Raw genomic sequence first — 17,372 nt, forward strand, 5'->3', positions numbered from 1 at the left:
AACACCTTTAAAGGAAACCACAACAGAGAAGTAAAGGTCTTTTAATGGAGCTCAAGGAGTCACATAGAGGGCAAACACAAATACTCATGGACCGAAGGACTGGCAACCAGCAGCTCATAAACTCTGGTAGAGGAGACTGATAGATTGCAGGAGCTTGCGATCAGGCAGCAGGGGATCAGCAGCTCCTTGGCTCCCTCTGGTGGAGGACTGAAAACATGACAAAGTCCTACTGAAAGCCCAACACCCCAGCCTCTCAACAATAATGTCTTTTATATACCAAATTGACATCTCAAAGGCAGGAATCGAACTTGCAATCCACTATTGCAAGGGGAACTCCTACAGCCGACACAACCGTCATTTGTGAGTCTTTTATTAAATGTTGCATTTGGGATTATATGTAATTTTATGCAGACCATACATTTGTCATACAGTAAAATAGCTGCATGTTAGGCCCTGCTGCTTGCAATGTATTGTAGAAGCCAGAGAGGTAGTAGGTTTTTTCATGATGTCATTGTGTTAAACATCAGGGTTTACAGTTAATGCTGATGCTGTTATTTGTCGTGTAAACGCAGAGCGATGCTGCAGAATCACCAGCAAGACAGTTCTGCTTACTGTGTTTAACTCTTATTAAGGAAGAATAATTATAAATTAACTTCGGACAAAACGTTTGGCTCTCTCTTCCTTAAACTTCCGGGTCCTCTCAGCGGGCGACGTGCAGCCACAAGGAAAACAACAACACTGCGCGTTGACATCACAGAATCACAGAGTTTAATCCCATACAAAGCAACGTATCCATCAACAACAAAACTGCAGAGGAACAGAGATATGCATTCTTTACCTGAGACAGACAAAGACAAACAAAAAACAAAACAAAGACGCGTCTTTGCAGAGAGCGATGCAAAAAAGCAAAATAGTGGCAGCTCTCTGAATTTTTACTCCTGTACACAAAGTCTTATACTGAAGGTGTGTCTTCCCTTTTTTAATATATTCAGTTAAGGCGTCCCTCTAGTTGGCCACTTGGAAGCTACCTTGGACACTCAGAGAAACTTAGAAACTCCCCCTAATTTTACGGCAAAGATCAAAGACCATTTGCTCTCTGGTAAAAACAAAAGAGCCAACAGCTGCATCCTAGCCTCCTGGGTTCTATGGTTATTTGGGTACAGAGAAACCTGAGATAAGATTTCACAGATGCCTGTGAAATCCGAAGTCTCTCCCGTTATCTCCCCCAGGCTCCAGTGATTCTGCCCTGCAGGATATGCTAATTTTATGGCCTCCTGTGCTCTGGCAGCACAGCAGGAGTCCCCATTGAGAGATCTACATTTGGTTCCTGTTTGTCTGAATGCTTGGTCATCTGGATTAATTTTGAATCCTTAACACAAACCTGTTCAAAATAAAGACATTTGTTCAAAATAAGAGTGTTCAATATACCTTTTACACATGCCGTAAGATTAACTGTATTAAGCACTAAAAATAATCATTTTTCCTCAACACTCTGCAACCCTGCAGTTGAGCTGTGGCTCTGGGGCTCCTGAACTCACCACAGTCTAAGTGTACTTGATAAAGGTGCTAACCAACACGCACTAGCTAATGGTGCTGAGAGCCCTGTAGACCTGGTCCTTTGAAGGATTTGAAGGACTGGTCCTGCTGAATTGAGACAGCAGGACCGTGATGAAGAAAGACAACACATTTCTGCACTGCAGGTTAACACCTTTCACAGTTTTAACTGAAGTTAGTGTGAAGAATTAACCATTCTCCATGCTAAGTTATCGGTGTATGAGGTTGAAGAAGAGTCAGTGAACTGAATTCATGAATTTAATTTATTGAAGTAAAATACAGCTGGTCCATTCTGACATGCTACCTCTAAGAGCTAACAGACAAAATGGCATCCGAAAACAGCTGGTGATCCTCTTTGTTAGCCTCTATGTAAGCCAGGGTGACAAACTCCAGTCCTGAATGGCCGGTGACCTGCAACTTTTAGATGTCTGTGCTGATCGTCTCCTAATTGCTAGATATTTTACAACAACTCAGGGAAGCCAGAAACGTATCCAGGATGCTTTTCCGAAAGAACACATACAAAGTTGTGTCAGCAAGAGGACTAAGAGCACCAGCAGCATAACCCACAGAATAGGGAATACAGGACAATTCCCCTTTAAATGCATTAATGTCATACAGGAGCAAAAGGATGATGGGCAGATAAAGCAGAGTGTAAATAATCAGCACCACAACCTGAATGGCTGCGAGTCGTCGTTTTTCATCTGCTGGGACACTGACCGCTCCAGAGAGAGCTTTGATAGTCCCAACCAGGAAGAAGATGAACAAGGGAATGGGCAGGAGGAGAAAAGCTATGAAGAAGTGTGCAGCCATCCCATACTCCTTAAACACATAGGCAATTAATGGATAAAAAAGAGGAAGTAACCAGACCACAATGCAGACCACCACATATGTCTTGATGTTTCTCCTGAATCTGTACCACATTGGCATGGCAACAACCAGATACCTGCAATAACAGATAGAGATGATTAGAAGGTTATTAAGGACAGGATAATGTGATTATGTCAGACAGAAGAGGAGTAAACATGGAAACACACCTTTCACAGGAGATACACACCATGAATCCCACACTGGCCTTTATACAAGCATATACAATTTTCATGTATGTGAAATCAGTTTGACTGAGTCTACATAAATCTACTGGAATTCTGGAGAAGAGCTGAATGAGATCAGAGATGAGGAGGTTGATGACATAGACTGGAGCCTCCTGACCCTTTTTCACCTGAGAGACAGACAAGAGAAAAAATATTAATGACATAAAAATATTCTTGACATGTAGGATGTTGCCTGTTCCTCATATTTTAGTCATTTCTAAGTCAAGACAGACTTCAACCTGCGACAAGAGAGAACCACTGTTTAAGTGGGAGGCTGATAGTCAAATAGCTCATTCATTCTAAATTAATAGGTTAAAATTATGCTGTGCTCACCTGAAAAAAAATTGCAATCATCACTATAAAAATTAGAGGAAGTCCAATGCTAATGCTGATCCAATTCATCCAGTTTAAGATTTTTACAGACAAAGGATCTAAAGTAATTGCACCCATTGTACAGTTGAGGCTCATGTTCCCGCGGTTTAAACATGATGCGTCGTTGAAGTTCAATTCTTCCATCCTTCGGTGTTGAACCAGGAATTTGATGACATGAGAAACTGTAAACAGAAATGATGATAAATGCATAAATTATTTATAATTGTTGCTTTAGCATAACCAGTAAATCCTAACATTAACCATCAAAACCTAACTGACATTAAAATATACTGGTAAAAGTGGACAAATTTCTCCATCATAATACAGAGTCCTTAAGGTTTATCATCTATATATCTATAGTCACCTCTCCAATCTGAGAAAGCCTTTCTGCGTTTTACAGTTCTGCTACTCTGTATCGACTAATGTTCATGTTTCAATTCAGATTCTCTTCTGAAGGTCGGAACCAGATATTTACATGCGCTGAATAAAAAGACATGAATTCTTTCTCACTGTGGGAAGTTAAATCAGACCAAACCTTTCTTGTTTTAGGTTAATTCGAATTACCAAAATTATTTATATTTGCTGAATGCCAGTTTTTTAGAGATTTTTTAAAAATTATTCTTGAATTCAAAGGTTTACATACATTTGGTCAGTATCAGGGATAATTGTCTTTTAAACTACGAGTTTGGTCAAACCTTTTGTATTTCCTTCCACAAACATCTCACAAGTTTTCTGAAGTTCTGGTTCCTCCTGACAGAACCGGTGGAACTGAGTCCATTTTGCAGGCCGCCTCACTCCCACACACATTTCCATAGAACTGAGATTGAGACTTTGTAATGGCCACACTAAAACACTGACTTTGTTGTCCTTAACCCCCTTTTATTACCACTTTGGCTCAATGCTTAGGGTTGCTACATGCATGCTCAGAATGAGAGATTCCTGACACAATACAAACAATTGTTTACTGTCGCTGTGACCAGGAGGAGTGAATGCTGCAAGTCGATGACTTGGTGCAATCTGCTGGGCTTCCTTAGAGAGAAAACGTTTGAGAATAATGACTACACCATTAGCATTCGCATTAGCATTAGATTAGACCAAATTGGGAGACATGAAGGCAGGACAATATGGACAAACACTAAGCTTTGAGTATAGCTTGGTTCACTTTTCACCCTCACACACTTTACCTTCAATACAAAACAGGAAGTACATTTTAATGGTGCATCATTTTTAAGTTATGTGGCGTTCTTCTATAACTTACATAAAAGTAACATCTAGCTGACCTTTGTCATAAAACTTTTGAGTGAGACCAAAATAATATCTAATTATGGATCAAATTATCCATGTTTAAAATTAAAGTAGACAGTAATCAAATTAGATTTTCCTTCAGTACATTATGAAAATGACCAAAGAAGTTGTTGTCAAAAGGACAGACAATACAAAACTAGAGATTGTGGGAGATGAAATGTTTCCAGAAGTTTTGTTCCCTCACAACAATCATTTAAACTAGTTCCAATCTCAAAGGGCAGCTAATCTGAGCAACAGAAAGTCTCTGATTCATTAAACTTTAGTTTTCTCTGGGAGATGTTGATGTACCACATATATCCAAATAAACAGTTCTTGCTGTTATTGAATATGTAATGATGATTAGATAAGTGTTAATTTCTTATTTTTAGTAATTTAAAAAATACTGCATGCATAGAATTAAATTTAATATTTCTTACCTTAAAGATTAATCGTTAATCCTCAATGAATTCTGCAGAGCTGCATCAGACGTTGTGTTCTCTGCGTTCCCAAAGTCTATTTATAGCAATATTAGACATTCAAATGTTTGATAAACAGAGATATGATCTGGACACACCTGCTTAGGGTTTGTCCCAAACAGGCATTGATTCTTAGTTGGTTAATTCTCTTGTCAGGGTTACTGTAGAATAAGGAACTAATGATGTGTGATGTCTACACAATATAGTTTTGATAATAGAATAGAATATAGAATAGAATAGAATAGAAATGACTTCACAGTTACAGCATAGAGACAAGACACAATAACAACTACCACTGAGTAGTAGCTGTAGATAAAATTAAAAAAAATAGTAGCTTTGATGTGAACATATTTTGATCTCCAGTTACACATTAAAACAAACTTATTACACTCATCAATGGCTTGTAATAGAATTTTTAAAAATCAGCTGTCCTCTGAAGTTGATTGGTTAAACTGACATCTAGAAAAGTTCTATAGGAATAAAACATTTAACTTCCATTGATTCTAAGATCTACTATGACCAAATGTGAAATGAGAATGATGTTTGTGACTTTTGCAAGGAATTGTGATCCCCATTTAATTTTGTCTGTCATTCTGAAATGTTCTTTTCTATATGAGAATTATTATCACAGCTAAACTTTGAAGGATTGCAGTGTTATTCTCGTATATTGTAGAAGTCAGAAAATACTGAAATAAGTCTATCTATATCTTCCTTCTTTTCATTTTCATTTGCATAATTCATTTCATTACATTAGAACAATATACATATTTCGAGGAACACTGAACAAAGGGCTGCTTCATATCAGAACTCCGTGTCATGAAGTTTGGTGGAGACACAGGCATTGTGCTTTATATTAAAGTCTATCATGTAAATCTTATCAGTTAAAACAATGAACAGTCTGTGCATAAAGAGCAGGAACAATTCCCCAAAGCCGATTATATCTGCTTCCACATTTCTTTAAGGACAGGACTTGTAAACAAATGCAAAAGAGTACACGCAACTTGACATCTAGAAATGTTCTGTAGGCCAAACATATACCTAAACCAGAGAAACATAGATGCCATAAAACTGGAAGATTCTCTAATAAAAAAGACATGAAAACTCAGAGCTTTAGTCATGATTGATGGCAACATCACTGACCAGAGTCCTGTTTAGAAACCAGGACAGCAAGAACTGAGCACAAAGCAGACACTCTGAGAAGACTTACCTAGGTCTGTGGTACTTAGGTTTTGGTTTCAGAACAAAACCAGGTGGTATGTCAAAATCCAACCCTTACTATACAGTTCATTTAAATTCTTTATTTTGCCTTATATTATATATTTATGTGAGTCTATTTGCTGTTGTCTGTTAATTTGCTGCTGTTGTACAGAAATGTCCCCATTGTGGGATAACAAATGGTATTTCTATTCTATTGTATCAATTAGTTAACTGTCAGTCAAGAAGACATCTCTGAGTAAAGAAATATTAAAAAAAACTCCCCACAATGGAAAGTAGATAACATGATCTACCATGGCAACTCAAGGAAATCAGAAGACAAAGTGTCATTTCTTGCTAATGGAATTAGAAATCTGTCAGTGTATTCACATCAGGAGTCCTTTGCTCCACTTGTTTGGTCCAGACCAAAAGTTGATTTAACCTTTTTCTCTTGGTGTCACTTGTTTTCACATTATTCTTTTTTCAAGAGGACTATAATTTCTAAACAATGTCTTACGGGTGACGATCATTTCTGCATGGACCGAAATGACAGAACCCAGACCTGAAAAGACTAACTTTGGAAATCCTGCACCCTGTATTTCTATTGTGCACATTTGTGCTGTTATTATAATGACTGCAATACCATTTTCAATGTCTAAGCAGTTCATTCAATGCAGAATTTGGAATGTGATATTTCTAATTTGTAACATTAGCAAAAGTTGCTGCAAAGTGAATGAGACGAGATGAGCTGCATGCTCTGACCCACAACATCCTGGAAGAAGCATCGCTAATCAGAAAATGGCAGATCAGGTGCAATTACAGCACAATCAGAACATGCAGCAGCAGCGCTAGTAACACTGACCGTATTCAGGTGTCATGTTTAAATGCCTTCATGAGACCAGAGGAAAATGTTTAAAAGGTTTGTTATAAAATGAAATGAATTTGTGGATGTTTTTGATTTTCTGTTGGAAGGACTGAAGGGACCAGCAAAGCCATCTGAAGTCAAACTGTCAAGTTTATTAGATAGAAACATAGTACAATCTGCTTAAGGAAAAGTACATGCAGTGCTGTAGGAGTTACATAACGTTATAATTTCCATATCCATGCTGAGAAAAATTCCTCAATTAGGTTAAGGAACGAAGAGCAGAGTGAGAGGAACTCCATCAGCCTCTTGTTGTAGGTAACAAATCATTTCCTGATGATGATGTAGTGATGAAAGCTGACACAAAGATTCTTCTGCCTCTTCCTCTGCTTTGCCTCCTAACTCCACCTCAGACTAACTCCTCTTCCTCTTCCTCTTCTTCTTTCTTTCTGTACATTTTGTCAAGTGCTGTGATTAAAATCATCTATACATATTAGACGTGTTGGTCAATGTTCAAGTGTTTATGGGTCTAAAGCAACTCTACGCAGTTGTGTCTTCAGCCTTGATTTAAAGGAACTCAGTGTTTCAGCTGTTTTACAGTTTTATGGACGTTTATTGTAGACTTGAGGTACATAGATGCTGCACATTTCCTAACCACTTCTCCTAACTATACAAAACATCATATGTCATCCCATATAAGGGATAACCTGTCATTTGCTCAAATGAACCACTTTAAACTTAAAAATGAACAGTGGACGTCAATATTGTAACATATGAATCTGACAGATAAGGGCTGCACAGTGGCGCAGTTGGTAGCACTGTTGCCTTGCAGCAAGAAGGTCCTGGGTTCGATTCCCGGCCGGGGTCTTTCTGCATGGAGTTTGCATGTTCTCCCTGTGCATGCGTGGGTTCTCTCCGGGTACTCCGGCTTCCTCCCATAGTCCAACAACATGACTGTCAGGTCAATTGGTTTCTCTAAATTCTCCCTAGGTGTGAGTGTGTGTGTGCATGGTTGTTTGTCCTGTATGTCTCTGTGTTGCCCTGCGACAGACTGGCGACCTGTCCAGGGTGTACCCCGCCTCTCACCCGGAACGTAGCTGGAGATGGGCACCAGCAACCCTCCCAACCCCATTAGGGACAAGGGTGAACAGAAAATGGATGGATGGATGGATGAATCTGACAGCAGAATTATTGAGCTTACTCTTTTTTGTTACACATCTTAATATTTACACAGGACAAACATAACTATATTAAATATTAGAACATTTTGCAGGCAGGTAAATATCTGGATAACATGTTGACTATAGTGTACTAATGACTTAGTGCATGCTCACATATTTCATTCTCATACTTATGTTAGCAGTGAAATGAAGCTCATCTGTTGGCATGAGGGTCATGGACAGAGCACAGCCACTTTGTCTCACTGTTGCTCAAGATGCAATCAGCATCAAACATCATCTGTGTATCATTCCAGACATGGCTCTGTTTGGTGCGGTGCAGGATATTGGGACCCAGCAGTCTGCACAGGTAGCGGACATCAGAACCAGAGAAATGTTAACGCTCATGCAGGTAAAGCCAACGGGTCGGACCTGGTCCAAAACACTCTTTACTGTCTGACAAGATAAGTTGTAACAAAGCTAATAAAATGTATCCTGTCATCAGCAGCTCCCTTGATAGAGACACTATGTATGTTTATAATCTAAATAAGTCAATTTTAACAATTGTGTGATTTAAACTTTGCATACATTTAATTAAATGTCAAACTAAATTTGTTTAAGTTGTGAACATTTTAAGTTTAGTGGCTGAATTGCCATTAAATTTAAAAATTTGTGAATAAAGTGTGATCCTTCATTTGGCAACACATTTAATATTCTATTGAATGTTTTTCTGTCAAACTCATAACAACAGCAGTCTCAGAAACAGTGAAACAGTAACAATGCCCACATGGGCAATTATAGTTACTATCATAATGTTAAAATAATAGTAGTACTTGAATATCTAAATTAATCAGTAGTATTTTAATGCAGGCTGATAAAAAGACCAAAACAGACAAATAAGAAAACAGAATTACAGACAAACCGTATTGGTTTCTGATCAGTGTGACGCTAACTGAGCGGATAAAGCTACAGGATGAACTGAGCCTGGCTGCTAGCCTGGTCTGCAGCAGGACAGCTGCACAGGATGAATCACCATGGTAACTTATTGTGAAACTTCTGCTTTGTGAGACAAAGTCCAGACTTAATTCAGCCAGGATGTCTGGAAAGTCCTGGCTTAATCTGCTATCATGGTTCTGTCAAACAGCCATCAGGATGTGAAAATAAATGGTTAAATGCATTTAATTATACCAGTAAATATTAGTTCAGATGCAATTACAATAATGTAGAAATTCTTATTCCTGAAAGTCATCATAAGTGTCAAACTTTCATTGGTAAATTGCCATAAAGTTACAGGGAGATGATAGCAGAAGAAAAGTGATTTGACACTTTACATCGAAATCAGCTGCAGCAAACTGATTATTGTTGATGCTCTTTTGCATCATAACAGATATTAAAACCTAAACAGTCTCAGTATGTGTTGCAGACCTGCTTTCATAATCTGTGCTGCTTGTCTCCTGATGGTTAGATATTTTACAAGAACAGATTGAAGCCAGAAACCTATCCATGATGCTTTTCCGTATGAACAAATACAAAGTTGTGTCAGCAAGAGGACTAAGACAAATACAAACTATAGCCACTGTATAGAGAGTAATGTTGAATTGAGAATTTGATTCCATAATGAAACCCAGAAGCAAAATGAGGGGCAGATAAAGCAGAGTGTACATAATCAGCACCACAACCTGAATGGCTGCGATTCGTCGTTTTTCATCTGCTGGAACACTGAGTGCTCCAGAGAGAGCTTTGATAGTCCCAACCAGGAAGAAGATGAACAAGGGAATGGGCAGGAGGAAAAAAACTATGAAGATGATGACAGTCGTCTCAGGATTATAAGTCAGAAAAAGAAATAGCAGAAAGAAAAGTGGAAGTAACCACATCACAATGCAGACCACCACATATGTCTTGATGTTTCTCCTGAATCTGTACCACAGTGGCATGGCAACAACCAGATACCTGCAATAACAGATAGAGATGATTATTCTCTGAAGGTTATCAAGAATAGAAGAGAGGTAAACATTTAAACATACCTTTCAAAAGAGACACATCATGAATCCAACACTAACAATTAGACAATAATATATGATGAAAAGGGGGATTTGTGAAAATAGATTATGACTAATTTGCATAAATAGAAATCTGCAGAAGAGCTGAATGAGATCAGAGATGAGAAGGTTGATGACATAGACTGGAGCACCTTGGTCCTTTTTCACCTGTGAGAAACACGACAGAGAAAAAATGAATGACAATATAATATTATCGACATGTAGAATGTTTCCTGTTTCACATATTCCAGTTTTTTCTAGAGACAAGGCAGACTTAAGCCTGAGTTGAGAGACAATCACAGTTTAAATAGCAGGTTGATAGTCAAATAGCTCATCCATGATGAATAAATAGGCTACAAATGTATTGTACTCACCTGGAAAAACAATGCAATCATCACTATAAGAATTAAAGGAAGACCAATGACAACGGTGATCCAATCCACCCATTGTATGATTTCTTCAGCCAAAAACATGTCGATGGAATCACTATGGTTATAATGAGTGTTGCTGAAGTTGAGGTTCATGTTGCTGTAATTAAAACTGTTTTCCCAAGACATGTTGAAGTTCAACTCTTTCATCCTTCAGTGTTGAACCAGGAATTTGATGACAGGAGTAACTGTAAATGATGATAAAATGTATAGATTATTGTTGTTTAAATATAACTTGTAAATCCTAACATTTACCATCCAACCTGAAAAAGACAAACATGGCCATTCGGTTTTTACAGATCTACTTCAGCCATGTTTCACTTCAGGTTCTCTTCTTAACAAACATTTTATTGAGACATTTTCAACTGTGATACTCTGGTTTCTAAATTTATTGCAACTCATTAGAATGATTTATTTGCGGCATGAACAGTGATGCATGAGGCTTGGAGGTAAAAGTTATGTTTTTAACTGGAAACCTTTGCAGGAAACACACAATGAAAAGGATTTTTGTTTTCATTTCTAATTAATTATTGTAAGAAATTCCACTCTGCCATTAGTGAGATAATTTTTTTTTTATCGCCCCGCAAGGGGTCTTTTTGTGGGCTCTAGTGTCCTGTAGGCTGACAGGAAAGGGGGAAGGAGTAGGGGGAAGAAATGCGGGTCCGGGAGTCGAACCCGCGACAGCGGGGTCGAGGCTACGTTTGCCTGAATGTGGGTCGCGCTAACCCCTCCGCCACCACGGCACGCCCAGTAAAATACATTTTTGATAAAGTTCAATGTTCTTTTAGGTCACATCACACCTTTAAAAGATGCCAATGATTTACTCCACACCTGGACAAGTCAACTGATACATGCAGAGAACCATCTTGTGTCAGAATCTCAGTCCCTTTCCCAGATATTAAAGGACTACACAGATAAAACTATGATTTTTATTGAGCTCAATACTGAATGCAAATAATGTAAAAACTTGTTAATACAAGAAAGATATTTTATATCAATATCCTTGTTAAATAAAGGAATGAAAACTAAACCGTAAAAAGATACAAAAAAACAAATAATCCACTATCATGAAAGGAACGAGGTGAATATTTAACCTCTTTAGAGTTTTACATTTGTGGCATACGCACTCTATTGCCAAAGGTATTCTCTCACCTGCCTTGACTCACATTTGAGCTTTAGTCACATCCCATTTCTAATCCATAGGGTTCAATAAGACGATGGTCCACCCTTTGCACGTAGAACATCTTCAACTCTTCTGGGAGGCTTTCCACATGGTTTGGGAGTATTAATGGGGATTTTTGATCATTCTTCCATTTGTGAGGTCACACACTAATGTTGGACAAGAAGGCCTGGCTCTCAGTCTCCACTCTAATTCATCCCAAAGCTCTTCTATCGGGTTGAGGTCATTATTCTACACAGGCCAGTCAAGTTCATGTGCACCTTTATGGACCTTGCTTTGTGCTTTGTGCTCAGAGTCAAGTTGGAAGAGGACAGGGCCAGCTCCAAACTGTTCCCAAAAAGTTGGGAGCTTGGAATTGTCCAAAATGTCTTGTTGTGCTGAAGCATTCAGTGGAACTAAGAGGCCAAGCCCAGCTCCTGAAAAACAAGCCCACACCATAATCCCTCCTCCACCAAACTTTACACTTGGCACAATGCAGTCAGACAAGTACCGTTGTCCTGGCAACCATGAAACCCAGACTCGTCCATCAAATTGCCAGATGGAGAAGCGTGATTCATCACTCCAGAGAATGCCCCTTCACTGCTCTAGGGTCTAGTGGTGGCAGCTTTACACCGCTGCATCCGAGGCTTTGCACTTGGTGATGTATGGTTTGGATGCAGTTGGTCACCATGGAAGCTCTTTCCTCTTTCCTTTCCATGAAGCTCTCTGCTCGCTGTTCTTGGGCTAATCTGAAGGCCACATGAACTTTGGATGTCTGTAGTGATTGACTGCAGAAAGTTGGCAACTTCTTTACACCTTCAGCCTCTGCTGACTCCGCTCCATCAGTTTACGTGGCCTACCACTTCATGGCGGACTTCCTGTAAAACACTTCCATTTTCTTAGAATACAGCTGACAGTTGACTGTGGAATATTTAGCAGCAAGGAAATTTCACAGCGGGATTTGTTGCTCAGGTGGAATCCTATCACAGTCAGAACTTCACTGATCTCCTGAGAGCGACCCATTCCTTCTCAAATGTTTGTATAAACAGTCTGAGTACTGAGGTGCTTCATTTTATACACCTGTGGCCATGGAAGTGATTGGGACACCTGGCTCCAATACACTACATTGCTTTTGCAATGTAGTGTATACAGATTTTCCTCCAGTGTGTTATAAGCCTGGTGGGCCGCCAGGCTTTACTTGCTCCCTGCTAGGCTAAGCGTTGTTTTTGTTTTTATAAAAAATAAAATAAAATTGTGTCTCTGCTGCAGTGCGTATTTTACTGGCAGGGCAGAATTAATCCTGAAAGAAAGATGGGTTTATTGTTTTTTTATAGTTTTTAATAGTTGATGCATTGGACAGGGAGCGTGCACCAATCACACCACTGCTGCCTCGCACACTGTCGCTGCTGGACCTCTGAAGTTCACCCTGACGCAGATCACACATGCTTGCTGTCACGCAAACTAGACACAGACTCACCTGTATGGACATTTATATAAACTCCCTGTAAAGATTTTGTGGAGAATTCATCAAGGTAGGAGTCGAGCTTAAAATCCACAGTGGTTGCTCTGCTTGCGCAGCTCAGTGTGAACCACAAATGTTCACTTTGAGCTGCTCAATGTTTACAGGTTCACGTTTGGAGGTCCGCGTTGAGCGTGCGGTGACAATGACATTTTGTGCAGCGTCTGCATTTAGTTTCAACATGTTGACTTTGTGTTTGAGCTGATAAAGTTTGAGTTCCCAGTTAGCCTGTGCGTTAATGGACCGGAGGAGCTTTCCCACTTGCCTGGTAGTCGTGCAGCAATCTATTTTATTTTTATTTTTGCTTTATTTTTAAAGTAATAAAGTAAAATAAAACAGTGCATCAAACTGCACAATATGAAATGCTTTGTCTACAGTCAGGCAGAGTGGTGTGTGCAGCCCCGCGGGATCAGAAAGATTTATCCCCATAAAGATTGGTTAACCAAAATAGTCTTTGTGGCGCTAATTTGAAATTCAACAGACACCAAATGTCTATCGAGTTTCGTATCCTATGTCTCACCAACTCAATTTATTATGTTTTTATAACTTAATTCATTAAGTTTGTTAACATAACTAATTTAAGTCACTCTTAATCAAATTATTTTTGTCTAATAAATAATTCAAATCTCTTTGACTAAATTCTACAGAAAGTCAACTCAAACTAAAATATCCAAAATTACATTATCACTCACATTGTACTTAAAATACAACTTGAATTTAAATCATTTTAAATTCAAATTAACATGTTATTTTAGTTTTTTAAAGTTCCTGTACACTGAAAAAAGAAAATAGTTTATCCAACTTAATTTATTAAATTGGTTTGACTTAATGAATAAGAATGGGAAGACATGCAGCAACAGTCATCAGGCTGGAATCGAACCTGTGACCTCCACATAGAGGACTAAGGTCTCCTTATGTGAGTTTCTGCGCCACATATCTGTCCCTGTTAAAATACTCTAAAAAGTTTATCGGAAACAAGTTCAATCCCGTGTTTCTGTTCTGATGTCTTGACGCCCCAGGGACAGATCCTGGACCGACTGCAGTGCTGTGGTTAGCAGCATGTCTTCATTTGAAGAACTAAATGATTTGAGTAAGACTGCCGTAAATTTGTCATTTTAAAGGCACTTAATGAATTCAGTTAAACTTTATAAATTGAGTTGGCTGATCATAATATGTAACTTAATTGAATTACTTGTTACCAATTGAAGCACTTCAATTAAGTTGGTTCAACTAATTTCCTTTTGCAGTGATGTCAAATAAAAGCAATCAACATCTAAAGGTGTTGGTTCTGGATGATAAAATATGCTTTGTCTTGCATTTAAAAGATTTGTTTAATGTCAAAAGCTTTGACTAATTAGGACATTTTCCAAATCATTTGTTTTTGAATCCTGTCTCCTAAACATTCATATCACCACATCAGCAGCAGAAAAACAAACTTTAAATGATAAATAATATTACTCGAAAGAATAAACTGATAAAAGCATAATTTACCTTTTGTTTTGCCAGATTTCTCGAGCCAGCTGCTTTCCAGAGTGCTGACAATGTTGTCATTTCACTGAAGTGGAAACTGATGTTCTTCTATCAAATCAAGCTTTTTTCAAGCTCTAAGTGTTTTTTCCTGTAGCACTTAGAGCTGTTGGTTAGAGGAAAGTTATTAATTTAAAGCTTTGAGGTGAATGTTAGCAGTTAATGCACTGGCTTTAATGGTTTTGTAAAGAGACAAAGTTCACAGATAATGAAATCTGATGAATAAACTGTAAACATAATTTTATCACCCATTCACTTCCATTTCCTTTCTAAGGAGGAGGGCCTTTCTCAGAAGGCTTTTAGATGAGTAAATATTTCAAAAATAAAATTTTATTGTAATGACAAAAAGACTACATAAACTTACGTGAATTGTATAAATAAACTGCAGCCATAAAAATACAAAAAACGTTCATTTGAAACCCCTTTTAAGTAAGTTATCAATTTTTTATCAACACATACGGTCAATAGTTTACTGGTAACAATAATTCATCCTAGTTATGGTTGTACTGGCAACAAATCTCTAAAAAGTTAGAGTGAAACAGAGACTGCAGGTAGATTTTACAAAGGGCAGCAAAATCAATCTTATTACACATTAAAGCAATTAACGTTAAAACAGATAATGTGAAAATGGACATTTAAAAAAAGACTAATGGGAATAAATAAAATCCCACAAATGTTAGGTTTGCTCAGAGATTAAAGCAGATTATGTGGAGTTAGCCACAGTTTATTTCTGTAGCTGGCAGCTTTAAATGACATAAATGCAGGGATTAAGTTCTATTAATCCCTGGTTTTTGTTTAAGATTCATCAATCCTCAGACACAACAAACCCAGATTACTCTGGAAGCACTTCTGAATCACCTTACAGATCAAACAGAGTGAGTGCTTGGAGCAATCATGTTGTCATTTTCCATGCTGCTCATCTCCTGACCATTAGACATTTTACAGAAACACAATGAAGCTAAAACTTTGTCCAGAAGGCTTTTTCGAATCAGTAAATACAAAATGGTGTCTGCAAGAGGACTCATGTAAATACCAATAGTACCCAAAGTCTGAAGAGTCAAACTGTCGTCTACCAGGAACAAAATGATGATGGGCAAGAAAAGTATTGTGTAAATAAGCAGCACTGCAACCAGAATCGCTACAATTCTTCTTTTCTCATCAGCAGGAACTCTGTGAGCTCCAGACAGAGCTTTGATGGTTCCAAACAAGAAGAAAATGAGCAAGGGGAAGGGAAGGAGGAAAATAAATGTCAAGATATATCCATATATCTCCATGTATGGATTGAATTGAATAGCTAGCAATAAAGGAAGAGGAAGGACCCAGACCACAATGCAGACCACAACAGATGTTTTCCTGTTTCTCCTGAATTTGTACCAAACTGCTTTGGCAATGACCAGATACCTGAAATAAAAGATCAACTTATTTAGTGTTTGGAGGCAGGTGAAGAACAGACATGCTAATGGTGTGAGGTAGAAATGTAAAATACAGAGAAACATAATCACCTTTCTACTGAGATGCACATCATGAATCCCACACTGACTAATATTCCCCATATACAGAAGAAACCAGGGATGACATCATCCATAGACAAACTCATAGGAATTCTGCTGCAGAGCTGAACGAGATCAGAAATGAAAAGGTTGATGATGTAGACTGGAGATCCCTGATCCTTTCTCAGCTGCAGGACAGAAAACAGGAAACAGTCAAACAGGAATGTTCGTAACATGTGGGATGATTCCGGTTCCACAAATGCTTTTAAATGCTTTTAAATGGAAAAGCAATATGTCAGATAATAATTTCTTGAAATTCCACTGTACTCACTTGCAAAAAAACTGCAGTTATGAGCATCAGAGTCAAAGGAAGTCCAATCCCAATGGTGATCAAATTTATCCAGTCTAAGAATCCACTGTAACCACCAGAGTTCTCATCAGTGTTGTTTCTTCTCTCGCTGTCGCTGAAGATCATGTTGCTGGAGTTGTAATGATTTTCCCATGATGTCCAGTTGATGTGGAAAACTTTCATTCCTCAGCCTGGAAGCTGATTTTTGAATGCAGAGTGACTATAAACATAAAGAATGATGGTTTCATTCCATTTAAACAGTTAAAGGTTTTGCATGTGTGTACAAATCTTGAATGGAATATAAAAACGTCCTCTATATTCTGTCAAGTTAAGGGCTGTAATTCAGATTGTTTAGTTTAGGTTGGCCAGATTCAGTTTGAATGCTTTGGTATCACAGTAGATGTTAGCTGTTACTGTGGGTCAGGGTCACAAAGATTTAATCAACTGTTAACAGATTGGAGATATTTTTAGCTACCATCCACATCAAAATCCTGTATCGGGTTTCTCCATAGAAAGTAAATAGTTTCAAAGACAACACTCACGGTTTGAGGTTTTTCCTGCAAGTTGATGATTTTTCATCCAATAGGTAACCATGAAAGTCCTTACAGGTCATGTGCTTCAAGTTGTGTCAAGTGCAGGAAATCTGCTTCAATCAATATGTTAGACATTTATCTTCAGGGATCTGCAGTGGATTTGCATTAGTAAAACCAAATGTTCACTGTCTGTATATGCAGCAATTCTGAATGAAAATCCACAGTATTGAACTGTTCTAAGAACTGGACATCTTCATCGCTGTTCATTGTCTCAATAAATGACCTTCGACTGATGAAAGCACACGAAATTCCCATTTCAGTCAAGCACAAAACAATAT

General features: G+C 38.2%; 2 protein-coding genes and 1 pseudogene across 2 annotated transcripts; all 3 read right to left on the reverse strand.

Moving 5' to 3' along the window:
* Window positions 1-1,803: 1,803 nt before the first annotated feature.
* On the reverse strand, window positions 1,804-4,917 carry LOC114137643 (G-protein coupled receptor 4-like). Its single transcript, XM_028006397.1, has 4 exons — window positions 4,739-4,917; window positions 2,979-3,199; window positions 2,589-2,773; window positions 1,804-2,497 (listed from the first exon to the last, which is right to left on the reverse strand). The coding sequence occupies exons 2-4, from the start codon at window positions 3,159-3,161 to the stop codon at window positions 1,999-2,001; spliced, it is 867 nt and encodes a 288-aa protein (XP_027862198.1). The 5' UTR covers window positions 3,162-3,199; window positions 4,739-4,917; the 3' UTR covers window positions 1,804-1,998.
* A 4,470-nt stretch (window positions 4,918-9,387) lies between these two features.
* On the reverse strand, window positions 9,388-10,607 carry LOC114137739 (ovarian cancer G-protein coupled receptor 1-like; annotated as a pseudogene).
* A 4,921-nt stretch (window positions 10,608-15,528) lies between these two features.
* Window positions 15,529-16,627, reverse strand: LOC114137865 (G-protein coupled receptor 4-like). The gene is made up of 3 exons (XM_028006699.1): window positions 16,484-16,627; window positions 16,165-16,340; window positions 15,529-16,063 (listed from the first exon to the last, which is right to left on the reverse strand). Exons 1-3 carry the CDS (start codon window positions 16,625-16,627, stop codon window positions 15,529-15,531), a joined length of 855 nt encoding a protein of 284 aa, XP_027862500.1.
* Between the last annotated feature and the right edge of the window lie 745 nt (window positions 16,628-17,372).

This window comes from Xiphophorus couchianus, chromosome 22, assembly GCF_001444195.1.
Source record: "Xiphophorus couchianus chromosome 22, X_couchianus-1.0, whole genome shotgun sequence".
Lineage (NCBI taxonomy): Eukaryota > Metazoa > Chordata > Actinopteri > Cyprinodontiformes > Poeciliidae > Xiphophorus > Xiphophorus couchianus.